At 46.0% G+C, this 20,493-nt stretch overlaps 1 protein-coding gene across 2 annotated transcripts in view; it reads left to right on the top strand.

The window, feature by feature from the left end:
- Nucleotides 1-371: 371 nt before the first annotated feature.
- The window catches only part of BIN2 (bridging integrator 2), a 54,752-nt gene continuing 34,630 nt past the window's right edge, over nt 372-20,493 (top strand). Inside the window, exon 1 of one of the 2 annotated variants that reach the window (XM_077297824.1) lies at nt 372-609. In XM_077297824.1, coding sequence (XP_077153939.1) covers nt 532-609 — 78 coding nt within the window. In that variant the 5' untranslated portion in view covers nt 372-531. The remainder of the gene's footprint in view (nt 610-20,493) is intronic. The other variant, XM_077297825.1, reaches the window with a different exon arrangement.

The raw sequence follows: 20,493 nt of genomic DNA, 5'->3' as shown, positions 1-20,493 counted from the left end.
TTCTAACTTTAGGTAATATTTTACATACAGGGCACAGGATGGGTCTTTAGCTGACCACACTATGTTCATTAAATGATGAATTTTGCTGCATAGCTATCTAGCACATATAGGAGCAAATAAAGAATCAACAATGTAAAACTGCAGCAAAACAGGAAAGGGGCACTACCATTCACTGAGATGTTAGGACACGCAGAGATACTTTATAAATCTTACCACACACTGGAGAATATTACAATATTTCACAATAGGGTGACATTTACTATGAGGCTGGATACAAATCTCCTAAAGGTAGTACTGGTTTTGCTACATTGCACAACATGGGGCTTTGCATATTATTAAGCGGAATGTAGTTTTAGTCTCTGCACGATCCTGATTCCTGTAAAGAGACTTAGTGCAAATCAGAAGGAAAAAAAGTGAAGTGGCTTTAGAAACCTTACAGCGGAAGATGTCAAATTTAGGCGGAGCTGACACTTCATCAACTGCAAACATCCCCTCACAGAATTAGGAAACCACATATGCTGTCAAACAGCCATGGCAGAAACTAAGCAAGGAGGTGCAGGAGTGTTTGCCAAAAATGTCCAGAAGAGATTCTCCCGGGCACAAGAAAAGGTATTGTAATCTATCTCTCACCTATTATCTATCTATCTTCTATCTATCTAGGGCAAAACAAGAAAGGCTCATTGCAGCCGAAACATAGTCACGCCACCAGGGCTATTAAAGTCCCTTTTGTATTTTTTAAAATACAGGAGTGCTGCCTCTTTTTTCAGAATATCTATCTATCTATCTATCTATCTATCTATCTATCTATCTATCTATCTATCTATCTATATCTATCATATCTATCTATCTATCTATCTATCTATCTATCTATCTATCCATCTATCTATCATCTATCTATCTATTATCTACAGACAAAAAACAAAGGCAGCACACCAGTTCAGGGTGAAAAAATGTGGTTATTTAATTGCTCAAAATGGCAAAGTTTTGGCTCAGGATTTTGAGCCTTTCTGTTCACCCTGAACTGGTGTGCTGCCTTTGTTTTCTGTCTGTATGTGGAGGTTTGGTCATTGCCTTGGAGGCACGGTACCCAGGAAAGCTATCTTCCTGTGCTGCTTTTTCTTTTCTTTTCTTTATCTATTATCTATCTATCATTATTATTATTATTATATATTTATATAGCACCATTGATTCCATGGTGCTGTACATGAGAAGGGGTTACATACAAATTACAGATATCACTTACAGTAATCAAACTAACAATGACAGACTGATACAGAGGGGTGAGGACCCTGCCCTAGCGAGCTTATCTATCTATAGTATCTATCTATCTATCTATCTATCTATCTATCTATCTATCTATCCTCTATCTATCTATTTCATCTATCTATTATCTATCTCTACATTATCTATCTGTTATCTATCTATCTATCATCTATCTATCCTCTATCTCTTTCATCTATCTATCTATCTATCTATCTATCTATCATCTTTCCTTCTATCAATAGATCGATTGATCATGTTATCTATGATCCACATTGCACACAGTAATGTTCTGCTATTTGCCCTGGGTAACACACAGTCTGTGTTATACAATGTAACAGCACTATTATTATACGTTATTGCTCACGTATTTTATGTAGCTGTATCATTACCATGAATTTCCTTATGTCCAATAACTATGTTTGAGCTTCTAAAGTGCTACAAATAGGTGTAATTAAATGTGCTGTGAATGTATAATTTACATTTAATAATTACCAAATTAAATTTCACAACTGCTGTAGGGAGAATTGTTTTGTCACTTATGTTTGTGTATGGACAACATGCTCACTCTAATCTCTACTAATACATCGGACCTTAAATGTGAAGTACGTCTTGTCCAAAGCAAACAATCAGAATCCAGATTTCTTTCCATCAAAGCAAGGTTCAAAATAAAACAAAAGATCTGATTGACTGTGTGGACACTTCTGACACCTACAACTTCTGGTGATAGTGAAAACATATATAATCCCTTAAAATATTCTTTTATTTCAATGTCATTAAAATACACTTTCCCAGTGTGAAGCAATATTAACACAAGAAGAAATAACCTGTCCAAATATCCCTACAATTGCCTGCTAACCCTTCCTAACAGTGGAGGTTGGCACCCTAGGAGATACGATTGTTTTGGCGCCCCACTCAGCGACGGCTGTCCCAGATTAGCCCTAATAGCCCCTATTCAAGTATTGGCGGGAATACAGTAGGCATAGTAAAGAGATGAATGGATAGAAATAATAAATGTCAAACAGATTATGCACCAATCCACTCCTATCTTAATATCAGTCAACAATTATCTTATAGTTTGATACACTAATAAAAAAAAACATATAACCAACCACAGAAAAAACACCTAAAAAATTCCTTAAGCAGATGCTTTCTATGAGGTGCGAGGGTAGCAGTTCAACTGTAAAGCCATAACAGCATTAATATTCTCCCCCCAAAGGTAGAGTCTATTAATCAAGAGTGGATCACATAATATCTATATATTTCAGTCAGGAACAACCAGATATGTTTATAATAGTTTCTGACCATTGAACAAAACACACATCAGGGATTTTAACCCCTACTTAGCTCCAGCCTCGACGCGTTTCCCCATATTAGCGGTTCATCAGGAGGCCCAGTAAGGAAACTAGCAGTGCCGCAGATGTGAGGTGTCCGGATGAAAAGGCAAAATGTTTTTTTCCCCAGTCTGCAAGGACGTAGTTTTGATTTATACAACTTTTGATGATACCCTGACCCAGTCGTCTACACATAATTTGGTGCTTATAAGAATGGCGGGTATCTGTACGTTTGTTGCTTGCCCATTTTTATGCTTATAACATATCAGTTGCAGCATTCCCATACACAGAAATGCTACACAGATTTGTATTAAATAATTTCTGAAAAATTGTAATGCTCTCACTGAAGTTTTCCAAGGTTTTATAAAGGAATCAATACAAGGGTTGAAAAGTAGAAAATATGGCCTATCTGTGCATACAATGCCCTCAAACTGCCAGTTGCCAAAAGCTTTACTTAGCATTTATGGCTGGTCATACACATTAGGTGGCTGTCACCAAATGATACTTTGGTCAATCGTTCAGTCAACAGCCATCCTAGCCGACTCTCCCATACACAGGAGCGCTCCTCTGCTCTCTGTGGGAAAGCTACGGATTGACATGCTGGCTGACAGCTCATCTCCGGGACACGAATGTGATCAGCAGTCCAAAATCGTACATGCCCGATCAACATCTCTCCCTACCATCAGTAACTCTGCGCATTCACACACATCAATCCATCAGCTGAACCTGGTTTCAGGCGACTTTAGTCAAATGGGTATGGGAGCTTAATTCACTTATCATTCCTTGTCCGGCTGCCTTGATGCTCAGGTTAATTCTTGTCTTTACTTTGATTTGTTTGAGTGTATACAGACACAACACTCTATTAGTGCCATATTGTGCACATATAAATTGTATTCTTATTAGTTTCCATACACAACCCTTAATAAAGCCATACAGTAGTAATGTTCCTATAAATAGCACATATGTATTCCTAGCAGTGCAATACATGAATTCCTTTTTTTAGTAATATTCAATGTCTATTAATGCACAGCTGTGTGTGAATCATTAACCCACTAGTGCCCATTTCTCAGTGGTTAGCACTGCAGCCTTTCAGCACTGGGGTCCTGGGTTCAAATCCAACCAAGGACAACATCTGCAAGGAGTTTGTATTTTCTCCCCGTGTTTGCGTGGCTTTCCTCCGGGTTCTCTGGTTTCCTCCCACATTCCAAAGACATACTGATAGGGAATTTAGATTGTGAGCCCCATCAGGGACAGTGATGATAATATTATTATTATTATTTATTGTTATAGCGCCATTTATTCCATGGCGCTTTACATGTGAGGAGGGGTATACATAATAAAAACAAGTACAATAATCTTAAACAATACAAGTCATAACTGGTACAGGAGGAGAGAGTACCCTGTCCGCCAAGGCTCACAATCTACAAGGGATGGATGAGAATACAGTAGGTGAGGATAGAGCTGGTCATGCAGCGGGTTGGTCGATCGGTGGTTACTGCAGGTTGTAGGCTTGTCGGAAGAGGTGGGTCTTCAGGTTCTTTTTGAAGGTTTCGATGGTAGGCGAGAGTCTGATGTGTTGTGGTAGAGGGTTCCAGAGTAGGGGTGATACGCGAGAGAAATCTTGTATACGATTGTGGGAAGAGGAGATAAGAGGGGAGTAGAGAAGGAGATCTTGTGAGGATCGGAGGTTGCGTGTAGGTTAGTACCGGGAGACGAGGTCACAGATGTATGGAGGAGACAGGTTGTGGATGGCTTTGTATGTCATGGTTAGGGTTTTGTATTGGAGTCTCTGGGCAATGGGGAGCCAGTGAAGGGATTGACAGAGGGGAGAGGCCGGGGAATAGCGGGGGGACAGGTGGATTAGTCGGGCAGCAGAGTTTAGAATAGATTGGAGGGGTGCGAGAGTGTTAGAGGGGAGGCCACAGAGCAGGAGGTTGCAGTAGTCAAGGCGAGAGATGATGAGGGCATGGACTAGGGTTTTTTCTGATTCTTGGTTGAGGAATCTACGGATTCTTGAAATATTTTTGAGTTGAAGTCGGCAGGAAGTGGAAAGGGGTTGGATATGTGGTTTGAAGGAGAGATCAGCGTCAAGGATTACCCCGAGGCAGCGAGCTTGTGGGACTGGGGAGAGTGGGCAGCCATGCACTGTAATGGATAGGTTTGTTGGGGGGGTCACGTGAGATGGGGGAAAGATGATGAATTCTGTTTTGTCCATGCTAAGTTTCAGAAATCTAGCGGAGAAGAAGGATGAAATAGTGGACAGACATTGAGGGATTCTGGTTAGTAGGGAGGTGATATCTGGTTCAGAGATGTAGATCTGTGTGTCATCAGCATAGAGGTGATACTGGAAGCCATGAGATTCTATGAGCTGTCCCAGGCCAAAGGTGTAAATGGAGAAGAGCAGGGGCCCAAGGACTGAACCTTGTGGGACTCTGACAGATAGGGGGCGAGGTGAGGAGGTGGTGTGTGAGTGGGAGACGCTGAATGTCCGGTCTGTTAGGTATGATGAGATCCAGGATAGGGCCAAGTCTGTGATGCCAAGGGATGAGAGGGTCTGTAATAATAGGGAATGGTCCACTGTGTCAAAGGCAGCCGACAGGTCGAGGAGGAGGAGGACAGAGTAGTGTCGCTTGCTCTTGGCGGTTAAGAGGTCATTGGTGACCTTAGTTAGGGCGGTTTCAGTGGAGTGGTGTGACCAGAAGCCAGATTGTAAGCGGTCAAAGAGGGAGCAAGAAGAGAGATGGGAGGACAGTTCAAGGTAGACGTGTTGTTCCAGTAGTTTGGAGGCATAAGGGAGAAGTGATATAGGGCGATAGCTAGATACAGAGGATGGGTCAAGAGAGGGCTTTTTGAGGATAGGTGTGATTGAGGCATGTTTAAAGCTTGAGGGGAAAACACCAGTTGTTAGTGATAGGTTGAAGAGATGGGTTAGGGTTGGGATGAAGACTTTGGTGAGGTTTGGGATGAAGTGGGATGGGAGCGGGTCAAGTGCGCAGGTGGTGAGATGCGATCTTGAGAGTAGAGTGGAGAGTTGATCTTCTGTAATTGTGGAGAAGTTGGATTTGAAGGTGGAGGGCTGGGAAGTCGGGAGGAAGAGCTCTGGGGGTTGTTGACCAAAACTGTCTCTGATGTTATAAATCTTCTGCTTGAAAAATGAGGCAAAGTCTTCAGCTGAGATAAGTGGGGAGGGAGGAGGTGCTGGGGGACGGAGGAGAGAGTTGAAGGTGTTGAATAACTGTTTAGGGTTGTGAGACAGGGAGGATATGAGAGATGAGAAGTAGGTTTGTTTAGCTGTGGCGAGTGTGGTCTTGAAAGTAGTGAGGGACTGTTTGAATGCGATGAAGTGCTCGTTGGAGTGGGATCTGTTCCATCTGCGCTCAGCAGCCCTGGAAGCTCGCCTCAGTTCTTTGGTCAGGCTGGTGTGCCAGGGCTGTCTGTTGATTTTGCGAGCTTTGGTATGTGTAAGTGGGGCAGCATAATATGTGCAAACTGTAAAGAGCTGCGGAATATGATAGCGCTATATAAAAATAAAGATTATTATTTACATGGGAAATTCCAACTTACTCATTTATTATAAAAACTATTGGAGGAAAATAGCGCAATAGGGTTTTATCCGAGATTAAGCAGTAAATGCAAGGTAAAAGCACTCACCAGACGTAGCTTAAGACAAGCATTAGAGAGATTCGCTGCCGCAGATCCACAAGGGACCTGCCATTGAGAATACAGTGTAGGAGAACGTGATCAAATTCTGCGCTGGTGAATCATGTAGTCCAAAGGTATTATTAAAAGTGGTCTTTATTCAACGTGTTTCTGAGTTTCAAAGAACTCCTTCATCAGGAAATACCACATAAGAAAAAAATATTTTTAAGAAAAAGATGTCATCAAGATATTCTCTAAATGTCATGGCTCCCACCTCTGACATCTATATTGAGGTCACAGGTCCATAAACCATTGTGCCATATGAGGAGGTGTCCCCCCTGCATCCAGGTGGGGAATGAATGGTAGCATAATGGTAGTATAACCATGCACATTCATTCCTTTCATCATTCCATGGGAATTTCTATAACCCCTGTGAATTAATTTCATATGTTCATTTAACCTATTGAGACCAACTAACATTTATTCATATCTAATTAGTTCCTAATACTTATTTAGTACCAGTGCCCCCTCCCTTTGGTACACATTTGCCTTTTATTGCTTGATTAATACGAAGAGTAATAAAGTGGTAATAAATGGCAATTGGGCAAAAAGAACAGCAAAGGCACAATAAATGGATATTGTACAAAAAGAGAGCACTGAACAAAAAGACACTAGATGTGCAATAAATGTCATATTAGCATCTATAGGTGCCAGTCCCTTCAGTGTAATTATTGACCTGCTGCCTGCTGGGCTTTTTACATAAAAAATGTCAACTGTGCTGACTGGATGAAGGCCCTGAGTCCCTGCTCAACTGCAGAGATTTGCAGAGGAAGAAGATAGAGAAGAGCCTCTTCGACTTGATGCATGAATGCTCTGTAGAAAGATCGATCTTGTACAGGTTTATATAGATCCACCAGGGTCTTCTCCACTATTATCTTGATAGCATGAAGCCACCTTGATGCTAGTCTTCCTCCTCACCATGTTCCTTCTGTTTTTTCCTGAGTAGTTTTTTTATAGGTGCTTTGTGTACTCTTTCCATCTTTCCTTGATCTCTTCTGGCTCAGTTTGCTTGTTCTCGTTGAAGTCTTTCAATAAGCACACTTGGTTGGAACTCTGATTTTTCGGTGTGCCTTCCTGGCCTTGCCCCTCATGTGTTCTCTTTCTATCTCTGTACATATCTTTTTGAAATAAAGTTCTTTGTCTGCTCGAATAGCTCTCTTTAGTCTTTAACTGATGTTGTTTGTGTCCTTCTTATAACCTATTGTTTTTGCAATTCGTCTTTCTTAATTGATCTTTAGGGTCTCTTCTATTAAACATGGCTGCTGGGTTCTCTTCTGCCTCCTGTTTATGGTCTTACTGGCTTATCCACTAATAATAGTCTTTATATGTGTTCATAATTCCTCAGGATTTCTTTCTTTCATCCATGTCCAGTAATGTAAATCGGTTGTGCAGACCATTCGAAAAAACTTTGACTCTAATGTTTGATGTCAAAAGTTAATGATCGGTTCCTCAGTCATTGACTGGCCTTATTTTCATGGTAATAATCAACGACCTGCCTCTTTGGCGAACACGTATAGTCAATCTGATTTTTATAGGCCCCATTCAGTGATGTCCATGTATGTATGCAGAGTATTAGTTTATAAATTCGGAAGAAGGTGTTCATGATGAACAGTTGATTTACCGTACAAAAGCCAGTGCATCTTCCTTCAGCCTCGTTTCGTTCAAGTCCAAAGTTTCCAACAATGGTTCCATGTTTGCCACAGTCCACTCTCCAATGATAGTCAGTTTTGTTTTGATGTCTTGTCGATTTCCTCTTAGAGCTTGATAGAATAGTTCAATATCTTTCTCCTCTGCATCTGTTGTTGGTGAGTAGACTTGTATAACTGTGACAATGATTATAACCCAGATAGCACATAAAAAGCCCCAGCACAATGGCACGGTGGAGTAGCAGCACACATCCACTGGTCTGCCACTGGTCCCACAAGAGTGCCTACTACACAGACCCTCCAAAAAGCCCCTATACTGTGCCAGATATGTCATCATCTAATGATAGCGATGTCTCGATACAGTTCCAGAGATTTAAACAGTGCCAGAGATTTTCCAATAAAGTGCCCCCTATGGATAACATGAGATGCCTCATAATGTTCCAAAGATATTCCCAATAAGTATGTGAGATGACTCCATGATGTTTCAAAGATCACTCTATGCAGTGCCTGCAATGCCCTGTTTACTACTGAGGCTGTCCCTATAGAGTACCAGAGAAATTCCCAAGCAGTGCAAGAGATGTTCCTATACAATACCTGCCAAACATGTACCCAAAAGTCCAATATCTACTAGCCTCCTAATTCCAAACATGCTAGTCAGTGTGCAATATTCAGGTCAAATGCAATGACAGAAAAAAAATTAATGAGTATCCTAGTGGGGAAAAACTGAATGTGTATCCTTGATAGGAATAAAATAGTATGCGTTCTTGGTGGTAATGTCCACATGTTGAAACTGTAGAGGTGCGAGATAAAATGCAACCAAATAATTGCATACATCTACTAAAATGCTCATTAATGTTAGTAATGCTCCATAATTTACAGTGAAATTCCCCCATCTGTAATATTAGCATTTCAAGGCAACCAGGAACAATGGCTGGGATCAGAAGCATAGCTATGGTTTTGGTTCAGAACGGGCAAAACTTCAGAGTGGGCCCCTAACTGCCAGGTAACCCGGATTACAACTGTGGTGGCACACCCTAATGATAGTTATAGGGGAACCTCAGCAGATGCCAGAGCTGCTACTAAAATAAATCTCTATACGAAGACCAACACTGATATTATCCCCATTTTGTGACCATATAGCGGTAGATGCAAGTCCTGCAGAACATGTAATAGATTACAGTACAGTTGCAGATGGTGACTTACAGATGATGTTCTTTTTGATGGAACTGTTCAATTTTCCCGCCTTTTCCATCTGGCTCAGACTGTCATGACACAAATTCTCGAGTCAGGACACATCTGACTTCACATTTCGTCCACCATCCCCATCTATCCCCAACCTGTACAAACTCCTAATCCTGCTGATACCCCAATGCTGAGCCGCTGCTGCCGTATGTGTCTATATTACTGCACCTACTGTGTGGTTCTGTGTGCCCTCTACATGGTAAAACAAATCTACAGAATATAGTAATGTCGTGTCCAAGTTCACCAGAAAACAGTGCCCACATTTTGCCCCCTAGAAAGTAATAATTCTCTCTGTGTGCCCCTTTGATAGTCACAATAACCTGAGTTCTTTTATAACAATAATTGCCCTCTTAAAGTGCAATATTGCCTTGCGCAGGCGTGTACTCCGGAGGACAGAGAATGAACTTCAATCCAATATTGCAGCCAGCATGCAGCCAGCGGGTAAGGAAAGGGTGAATGAAACACCCGAAAACCTCGCCCATATGACCCAAAACTGGTCCCGTCAAATTCAGGTGACAGGTTCCATTTAACATTTACTAATGTCCCGAGTCTCCTCATGTACTTCTCTCCTATACACTGGATGATGTTCTCTTATACATAATATAATGCCCCCACACTGTATAGTACCCTCACACAGTATACTGACCCCTTAGTAAGCCCCAAGCTGTTTGATGGCTCCAACACTGTACAAAGACACCACATTATCTCCTGCACTGTATGATGGCCCCCTCACTGAAATCCCCACACTGTATGATGGCCCCCTAAATAGCCTCAATATCGTATATTGCACCAGATAGTCCTCAATATAGTATAATGTACTCCCCATAGGCCTCTATATACTATAATGCACCACCATAGGCAGACTCTATATATTATAATGCACTCCCCATAGGCCTCCATGTAGTATAATGACCCCATACTGTATAGTACCGCCACACAGTATACTTACCCCTTAGTAGCCCCCAAGCTGTTTGGCTCCAACACTGTACAAAAACCCTTCATTATCTCCCACACTGTATGTGGTTCCCTCACTGTAATCCTCCCGCAGTATACTGACCCCTTAGTAGCCCCCACTCCCCATAGGCCTCTCCATAGGCCTCTATATAGTATAATGCACTCCCCATAGGCCTCTATATGGTAAAATGCACTCCCCATAGACCTCCATATAATATAATGCACTCTCCATAGGCCTCCATGTAGTATAATGACCCCATACTGTATAGTACCGCCACACAGTATACTTACCCCTTAGTAGCCCCCAAGCTGTTTGGCTCCAACACTGTACAAAGACCCTACATTATCTCCCACACTGTATGTGGTTCCCTCACTGTAATCCTCCCGCAGTATACTGACCCCTTAGTAGCCCCCACTCCCCATAGGCCTCTCCATAGGCCTCTATATAGTATAATGCACTCCCCATAGGCCTCTATATGGTAAAATGCACTCCCCATAGACCTCCATATAATATAATGCACTCTCCATAGGCCTCCATGTAGTATAATGACCCCATACTGTATAGTACCACCACACACTATACTTACCCCTTAGTAGCCCCCAAGCTGTTTGGCTCCAACACTGTACAAAGACCCTACATTATCTCCCACACTGTATGTGGTTCCCTCACTGTAATCCTCCCGCAGTATACTGACCCCTTAGTAGCTCCCACTCCCCATAGGCCTCTCCATAGGCCTCTATATAGTATAATGCACTCCCCATAGGCCTCTATATGGTAAAATGCACTCCCCATAGACCTCCATAAAATATAATGCACTCTCCATAGACCTCCAATTAGTATAAAGCACCCCCATAGGCTTGTATAGTATAATGCACTCCCCATAGGCCTCCATACACTATAATGCACCCCCATAGGTCTACATACAGTATAATGCACTCCCCATAGGCCTCTATAGTATAAAGCACCCCAATAGTCAGATTCTATACAGAATAATGCACCCCATAGTCATACTCTATATAGTATAAAGCACCCTCATAGGCCTCTATACAGTATAATGTACTCTTCATAGGCAGACCCTACATAGTGTAATGCACTCCCCATAGGTAGACCCTATATTCTAAAATGCACTCCCCATAGGGAGACTATAGTATAATGCAACCCATAAGCAGACTCTATAAAGTATAATGCACTCCCCATAGGCAGACTCTATACAGGAAAAAGCACCACCGATAGGCTGACTCTATATGTATAATACAACCCACAGGCAGACTATATAGTATATTGCACTCCCATATGCACACTCTATATAGTATAATGCACTCCCCTTAGGCATACTCTATAGAGTATAATGCACCCTCCATAGGCACACTCTCTACAGTATAATGCACTCCCCATAGGCAGACTATGTGGTATAATGCACTCTCCATAGTCAGCCTCTATGTAGTATAATGCACCCTTATAGGCATACTCTATATAGTATAATGAACTCCCCATAGGGAGACTCTATATAGTATAATACACCCCCATAGGCAGACTCTGTATCAGAGGTCTCAAACTGCATTCCTCACAGGCTGTAAACAGGTCATGTTTTCAGGATTTCTTTGTACTGCACAGGTGATACTTTAATCATCTACACACATAATGATTACAGCACCTTGTGCAATGCTAAGGAAATCTTGAAAATACGGATGGTTTGAGGCCCTCGAGGAATGCAGTTTGAGACCCCTGCACTATATAGTGTGCTGTATAATGTACCCCAATAGGCCTCTAGAGCATAATGCACTCCCCATAGGACTCTACAGTATAATGCAGCCCCTTAGACAGACTCTCTATACTATGAGCACCCTCTCATCTCAGGACAAGCAGGTGCCAAGCAATGACATCACCACACCCGCTGTCATTGTCTGCATCAGACACTGAGAGGGGGATGATGGCAGATGTAGCATGACACTTCCTGTCTCATCAGTGCTTTCAAATGTATTGGCAACCAGCCAATACAGGTGAACGTGCGATGACGGCCGAGAGCCCAGCACTGGCACCACCACTGGCACCTGCTCAGGGGCCCCATAGCAGCCAAGCAGTGATCAAGTCTCTCTGCTCTGTCACAGATTGTAACTGTGTATGTGCAGCGCCCCAGAGTCCTGGTCGTTGCAGTAGCATGGTTCAGCCACTAAGGGGGGCCATGCTGCGTTCGATGGCACGGAAGGAGTTCTCTGAGCAGGTATCACAGTCACCAATACATTTCACAGCTGGGCCTCCGGGGGGAGCTAAGGGTGCTATTCATTAGGCCACTCCCCACCATAGTGGGTAAACTGGGGGTCAGGCAGGAAGTTAGAGAGAGAACGCTGACGGGATTGAACGGAGCAACACCTGGTGGCAGAGGGTGTTGTGAAGGGAGAGACTGTAGGGTCTCTGCCAGGGGTGGGATCCTGGCAGAGGCTTGGCATGGAAAGAACGTAAAGGGACCGTGCCTGCTCAGCATAGCGGCGGTGCCCAAGGAAGGACTAAGAAGCGAGATAGATTGTGCTGAGTGAGAAACGAAATCAAGCGAAAGGAGATACCAGTGAGGGTTGTGCTGAAAGAGGCAGCACCTTACTGAGGCGCACTACCGGTGGCCGGAACGCCGAGGAGGTAAAGAGTTTCAAGCCATACCTCAGACCTACGGCAGGGCAGTTAGCTTGAGGCGGACTGTCTCACGCATCACCCAGGAAGGCAAAGGGGGGTACCAACAGGAGAGGGGCGCAGATAGAGTCCCGGAAGATCTCCGAGCCTCCCCGTCATACGGGTGCGTTCCTACCATAGTATCTGGAGGGACGAGGAAGATCATTGCGAATTAAGTTGTTGTGAGGGAACACGAGAAACAGACACAACAGTTGTGGGGTACTTTCCGTAAGCACAGCAGGGAAGGACTGCAACACATAGCGCTAGAAGGAAGGCACCGATTTCCACCTGCAAGGAGAGCTCTGGAAGTGCCATTGGACCGGCCGGACTTGCGCAGCCTGGTGAGCCGTATTCCGGACTGAGGACCCAGAGAGCTTCAGTAAAGAGGTAAAGAGACTGCAACCTGGTGTCCTCGTTATTTACCGCGACCTGCACCCCACAACTGCACCGCTACAACATCACTTATTGCACCGGACGTCCCCCACTGACAGACAGGGCCACGGACCGGGTCTAGCTACCGTGACAACCCCAGGACTGAGACCTAGAGGCCCGGCTCCGGGTACCCCTCGGCCCTGCGGCGGTGTGGGGGCGCTCCAACTTGGCGTCACGAACAGGATCTACTTAAGCCTGAAGAATCAGGTCATGTGTGCCTAGAGACTGTGATTTACTGTGCTTGGACCGTACTTTATTGTAAGACTGTGCTGCGCCATTAGCCGCCAAAAGTTCCCGCCAAAAGGCGCCGCCATTGCTACACCCAAGGGGAAGGAGGGCGTGTTATGGGCGGAGACTCCCAGTGTGGCGCGAGAAATGGCTACCGCCCCTTGCACTTCTGGCTGCAGAGGAATGACCTGCCCCAAAGCAGAAGAGAAACACCCCTTGATATGCAACGGCGAGAAGCGGGTGACGGAGAAGCCCGACCTCGGAGAAATGGCGGAGCTAGGTGCATGCACTGCCACCGACTATCAGGCAGCAATGATGAACGGCGAGTGCCTGAGCGAGGAAGAAGCGGTTCAGGCCTGCCTTTCTTCACCGGAGATGGACCGGAGGCCTGCGGATCCGACAGCGGAGTTACGTCCACCAATCCCGACCTCGAAGTTAGAGGAGGAGGAACCACAGCCAGCGGAGCCGAATCCGAGCATCCCATTGGAGGAGCCCCGGTCCGGGCTGCAGCAGACTCCAGCGTCCTCGTTAACGGACCAGAGCGACACCGATGGAACCACATTAGGCGCAGGTATGGCCGACGTCCCTGCTCCCCTCCGCGAGCCCGCTTCCATGACCCACCTCTATCGCAGTAGGGAGCGACTTATCACGGCAGGGCTAATGGTGCTATCCCCCGATGACCTGGGGAGGATGGTGCCACCGCTGTCGACTGGAGTGGGGGAGCCTGTAGATGTGAGCTTAGATGGAGTAGTTCTTCGGTGGGACACCCCCTGGTTTAGAGCAGATGGGTCCCGGGAGAACGGGTCCACTCTTGCGGTGCTTACATGGGAACAATATAGACAGTGCTTGATTATGCAGTGGAAAGGACGGAAAGGAGCTGAGTCGATGGGCTCATCGAAAGTACAACAACCCCCCCCGGCATGGGATGACAGAGACGTGACAAGGCGGGGCACTGTGTTGGCCTACCATGCAAGAAGAGGGTGGGGCCTCATACACGAGCCAGGATTGGATACTGACGTTTTTGTCGCGCATTGTAACGTGAGGGCTCCCTGCTGTGGCCGAAGTGGAGAACCATTGCAAAAGGGGGATTCGGTGACCTACAGCCGCCACCAGAACCCGCTCGGGTGGTATGCACGGAATGTTCGGCGGTGTATGTCTGGAGCCGCGACCCTTACCGCCTCGGACCTGGTCCCAGGAGCACCCGATCTTGTCACCATCGCAACGGTGCGCCTGGTTGCGGCCACCGAGTTGGCCAGTCGAGTTCATCTTCACGTTCGAACCGCGGACGCTGGCACCACGGTGGCTGGGGGGCAGGAGCCCGAGCCGCCTGAAAAAGAATAAACCTCGATACCATGAAAATGTAAATAGTTACTGTTTGTCTTTTATTCCTTTAAGTTGCTGCTAAACCCGCCCAGGGTTAATGGATCCCTCTGTTGACCCGGGATCCTCTTTGTTTGTTTTCCTTTTCTGAAGTTGTTGCACAAAAGTTATACAAACTGCAGAAATCATGGACTGTGCATGATTCGAACTTCCCTTGTAAATAGTTTGCACCTTCTTAAAGGTGCTCCCTACTGGTTTTAGCCAAAGACACTTTGCGAAGATATTTGTCCTATTTGTTTGAGCCAAAGACACTTTGCGAAGATACCTTTCCTACCGGTTCTAGTTAAAGACACTTTGCGAAGATACCATGCCGGAACCTTTGCATGGGCCGGTAGGCTGAGGAGACAAGCTATCTTAGAAAGACTTGGTCTCCTCTTAAAGGGGATGTGAGAAACTGAACTTGAGAGAGATACTGTTGCAGAACAGTAATGCCATAATGATGCCTTGAAAAGAAATGTAACTGTTTTACATGCTAAGTTATATGTGTTGAATTTGTTAAAATGTGAAATTTGAATAATGTTTTGAAGACAGGAAAGATGCAGAGAGCCCGTAGGGGTAGAAGTAGAGGTCTGCATAGTTGAAAGTAAGAGAAGTAATAATGAGGGTGAGGATAGAAGGTAAACCCTGCGTCCCCATTGAAAAGTTACTTTATTGCTAAGGACAGAGAGTGAACCCGTAGGGGTTAGAGAGTGAGTCCTTAAAGGGGCCGAGTAGAGCTGGCTCAGAGTTCTTCAACCGAAAGGAATGTTATGTCTATACTGTGTATAGTAGCGAAAGGCAGTAGGCCCTGGCTGAACAGGGCGGTCCTGTAGAAGAAAGGAGAGGCAGTAGGCCTGGTGCCGTAGGGACAGGCGGTCCTGCAGGTTCACAAGAAGGAGAATGAAAAGTTGAAATGCCTTATAATGTGATTATAGGAAGGCCTTTGATAGACTAAGAGTGTGAGTTTCTTAAAGGCAATGTTAAGTTATTATTTCAAAAATTGCACTAAATAGAATACCCGGTTGGGTAACAGAAGTTATTTATACTCTGTAAATTATAAGGTTAATTATGTTTGTAACGTTACAAGTGTCCTCACCTCCCATAAAGGGAAGCCTACTTAAGTATACTTATTGTTATTTGCACTCAACAAAATTGTATGTCTTTTTGCTAACCTGTATTGTTGTTTTTCTTCCCAGTCCCGGAGTACTGTGTTTAACCAGGGGGGAGTGCAGCGCCCCAGAGTCCTGGTCGTTGCAGTAGCATGGTTCAGCCACTAAGGGGGGCCATGCTGCGTTCGATGGCACGGAAGGAGTTCTCTGAGCAGGTATCACAGTCACCAATACATTTCACAGCTGGGCCTCCGGGGGGAGCTAAGGGTGCTATTCATTAGGCCACTCCCCACCATAGTGGGTAAACTGGGGGTCAGGCAGGAAGTTAGAGAGAGAACGCTGACGGGATTGAACGGAGCAACACCTGGTGGCAGAGGGTGTTGTGAAGGGAGAGACTGTAGGGTCTCTGCCAGGGGTGGGATCCTGGCAGAGGCTTGGCATGGAAAGAACGTAAAGGGACCGTGCCTGCTCAGCATAGCGGCGGTGCCCAAGGAAGGACTAAGAAGCGAGATAGATTGTGCTGAGTGAGAAACGAAATCAAGCGAAAGGAGATACCAGTGAGGGTTGTGCTGAAAGAGGCAGCACCTTACTGAGGCGCACTACCGGTGGCCGGAACGCCGAGGAGGTAAAGAGTTTCAAGCCATACCTCAGACCTACGGCAGGGCAGTTAGCTTGAGGCGGACTGTCTCACGCATCACCCAGGAAGGCAAAGGGGGGTACCAACAGGAGAGGGGCGCAGATAGAGTCCCGGAAGATCTCCGAGCCTCCCCGTCATACGGGTGCGTTCCTACCATAGTATCTGGAGGGACGAGGAAGATCATTGCGAATTAAGTTGTTGTGAGGGAACACGAGAAACAGACACAACAGTTGTGGGGTACTTTCCGTAAGCACAGCAGGGAAGGACTGCAACACATAGCGCTAGAAGGAAGGCACCGATTTCCACCTGCAAGGAGAGCTCTGGAAGTGCCATTGGACCGGCCGGACTTGCGCAGCCTGGTGAGCCGTATTCCGGACTGAGGACCCAGAGAGCTTCAGTAAAGAGGTAAAGAGACTGCAACCTGGTGTCCTCGTTATTTACCGCGACCTGCACCCCACAACTGCACCGCTACAACATCACTTATTGCACCGGACGTCCCCCACTGACAGACAGGGCCACGGACCGGGTCTAGCTACCGTGACAACCCCAGGACTGAGACCTAGAGGCCCGGCTCCGGGTACCCCTCGGCCCTGCGGCGGTGTGGGGGCGCTCCAACTGCACGCATATACAGTTAACAGTAGCATAGCTCTGTTAGGCCTCTCAGAGCGCAGGGCCCGAGGCCACCACCCACTCTGCCCCCTGGTAGCTACGCTACTGGTTGGGATTCATCAAGATGCTTGAACCATTAGGAGGTGTTTACCTCTTAATGAATTAGACGAGGCGCAAGAAGCATGCCCCTCACCCCAAATTTTATTCCAGTCAGGGACTGGAGTAAGATTTATGGCGTAAGAAATACCACTGCTCATCATGAATTTGATATGTTTTCTGTAGTAAAAATGACGAGTCTGTAAAACTAAAGTGGTTCGTCGGGTAGGTTAAAAAGGGATAAATTGCTGGTGGTTTATGAAAAATAAGCATTAATCAATTCAAACTGGAGCCAGACGGCCTCATGCGCCCTAACACAGCAGTGACTATAATCTTTGATAGCGAGTAGTGATAAGCGAATATACTCGTTGCTCGGGTTTTCCCGAGCACGCTCGGGTGACCTCCGAGTATTTGTTAGGGTTCAGAGATTGCCTCAGCTGAATGATTTACAGCTATGAGCCAGGCTATGTACATGTGGGGGTTGCCTGATTGCTAGGGGATCCTCACATATAATCAAGCTGGCTAATAGCTGTAAACAGAGGCATAGCTAAGGGTTCAGGCTAGGGGGGGCGAAACACATCTGAGTGGGCCCCTTAACCCGAGTAACGTTTGTTTACATAATTAGGCTATGTGCACATGTTCAGGATTTCTTGCAGAAATTTCCTGAGCAAAACAGGACATTTTCTGCAAGAAATCTGAATGTGTTTTTTGCACGTTTTTACAGAGTTTTTGGTGCGGTTTTTTTGCAGATTTTTCCGAAGGTTCCCAATGCAATAATATAGTGGGAAATCCGCAAAAAATCCACAAAATTAATGAACATGCTGCGTTTTTTACTGCAATGCTTTTTTTGCAGAAAAAAACGCATCATGTGCACAAAAATTGCGGAATGCATTCTAAATGATGGGATGCATAATGTATGCGTTTTTTTCACATTTTTATAGCGCAAAAAAGGCGAAAAAACCGCGAAAAATCTGCAACGTGTGCACACAGCCTTATGGTGGTTTTAAACACTATTGTGGGCATCTCAGTTACATGTGTGCCGCACGTAATACACACACGGACATGGATATGTCTGGTACCGTTTTTTCTGGTATTGGAAATAAACGGACGTGTGAAAGAGGCCTTATTGAGGCTGCACAGTTAGAACATGGCCAGGAGTAAGCAAATCGCATACTTGTCGATATGGGTAATGGCGAATCCTTAGTATGTGAGATGTGAAGGGTCACAATTTTACAGCCACATAGCAAACTTGCAGCATGAGATCAGACAATCCCTTTAAATAAAGTGCAGCTAGAGCCATGGTTATTGTATGAGGGCTTGCTATACCAAGGCTGTGTTTCCATGGTCATGAAACCTTCCGGATTTGCTGCGGATTGGACGCTGCGTACAGCTGCAGCATCCAATCCACAGCGTCCAGATGTTACAGCATAGTGGATGGGATTTTATGAAATCCCGTCTCCACTATGCGCACAAACACGCAGGTGGCAGACCTGCGTAACCGGACATGCGGCGCATTTTTATAGACCGCAGCATATCTGTTTATCTTGTGAAGATGCTTCATCTCCACAAGATGAATAAACCAGTCTATGAATACGATGCGGTGATTCCGCCTGTGTTCAATGAACACAGGCAGAATCACCGCGCGTACAGCAGGGGGCAGCGCTTTTGGCGGAGCGGGGTATTTGCTGCATCCAAAGCGCAGGGAATTCTGAACGTGGAGACATAGCCTAACAGCTGTAAATATAATACGCCCCCTACCTCCACCCAGACAACTATTAGATAATAATACTCCATGAAAAGAAATACAGCAGGCAGGCCCCTACAGCGCCACCCACCCCCCACTACCCTAACTCAACTCCCCCTAACATTCACCCCACTCCCACAGTAGCATTACTAACATCATGTGCCGTGTCATTTGTGCTTTAATTTATTTAAAAGAAGTCAAACATTGCACTGTTTCTCAGTCAGCAGCCCTTACATGTATGAAAATGTCTGTCCTCCTGACTCCTGTCTCTCTCTCCCATCCGTCAGTTTGTCCAGGTGGCAGGCCAGGCACTATCTTGGGCTCCTGGCACAATAAGAGATGCTGCTGAGTGCTGACTAGGACCTGAGAACAGCGGACCAATAGGAGCAGCAGACCTGGGGTGGAGGCGGAGCTATCTGCAGCGCTGCCAGCCTGTCAAGATGTTATCAGGTTTGCAGCACTCCAGCTCCTGCCCGCACCGTGCGCTCGCAGTGAGACTCTGTTATTGGCTGCTGTGCAGCGTGCAGAATCTCCAGCCTAGCGGAGACCAGGCAGCAGCGCATCGCCATATCTGGACTGCAGAGAGCCGCGGCCGCTTGTTGCTTAAGGCTACTTTCACACTAGCGTCGGGCTCGGCCCGTCGCAGTGCGTCGGGCCGAGGTTACCGACGCTAGCGTTCTCTGCGCCGCACAACGGGGGCAGCGGATGCATTTTTCCAGCGCATCCGCCGCCCCATTGTGAGGTGCGGGGAAGTGCGGGAAGGTGGGGGCGGAGTTCCACACGTTACATGTAGCGTTTTTTTGTGCCGACGGTCCGCCACAACACGACGGTTGCGACGTGTGTCAATACGTCGCAATAAGTCGCTTAATGTTAGTCTATGGGGAAAAAACGCATCCTGCAAGCACTTTTGCAGGATGCGTTTTTTCGGCCAAACGACGCATTGCGATGGATTGCAAAAAACGCTAGTGTGAAAGTAGCCTAACACTGAAGCAGCCGCGGCTCTGGATGGGTGAGTGGGCCCGGGTGGGCCCCTCCTGCATCATGTTACAAGGCCCGGGGCGACGCTGCAGCTTGCGCTCCTGCCTGCCTCCTCCTGTACTCTGAAACATCAGAGAGCCGCGGCCGCTTATTGCTTAATGACTAAAGCGACCGCGGCTCTGAGTGGGCCCCTCCATGTGACTGGGCCCGGGGCGATGGCCCCCTTTGCCCCCCCAGTAGCTACGCTACTGGCTGTAAATCATTCAGCTTCTGCGATGAAAACTTAATCTCCGAGCACTTGCAAATACTTGGAGGTCTCCTGAGCGTGCTCGGGAAAACCCGAGCAACGAGTACACTCGCTCATCACTAATAGCGAGTACTATGCTGGCAAGATACTAAGTTGCATGGTGTAGCTTAGGACCAGTAGTAGCTGATCAATTTTGTGAAGTAATTATGCAATTGTGTTGCGGTCACTGGGCACCTCTGAGTTTTCTCTATATTTTA

Source organism: Ranitomeya variabilis, chromosome 3 (genome assembly GCF_051348905.1).
Source record: "Ranitomeya variabilis isolate aRanVar5 chromosome 3, aRanVar5.hap1, whole genome shotgun sequence".
NCBI lineage: Eukaryota > Metazoa > Chordata > Amphibia > Anura > Dendrobatidae > Ranitomeya > Ranitomeya variabilis.
This window is presented reverse-complemented; position numbering and strand designations above follow the sequence as displayed.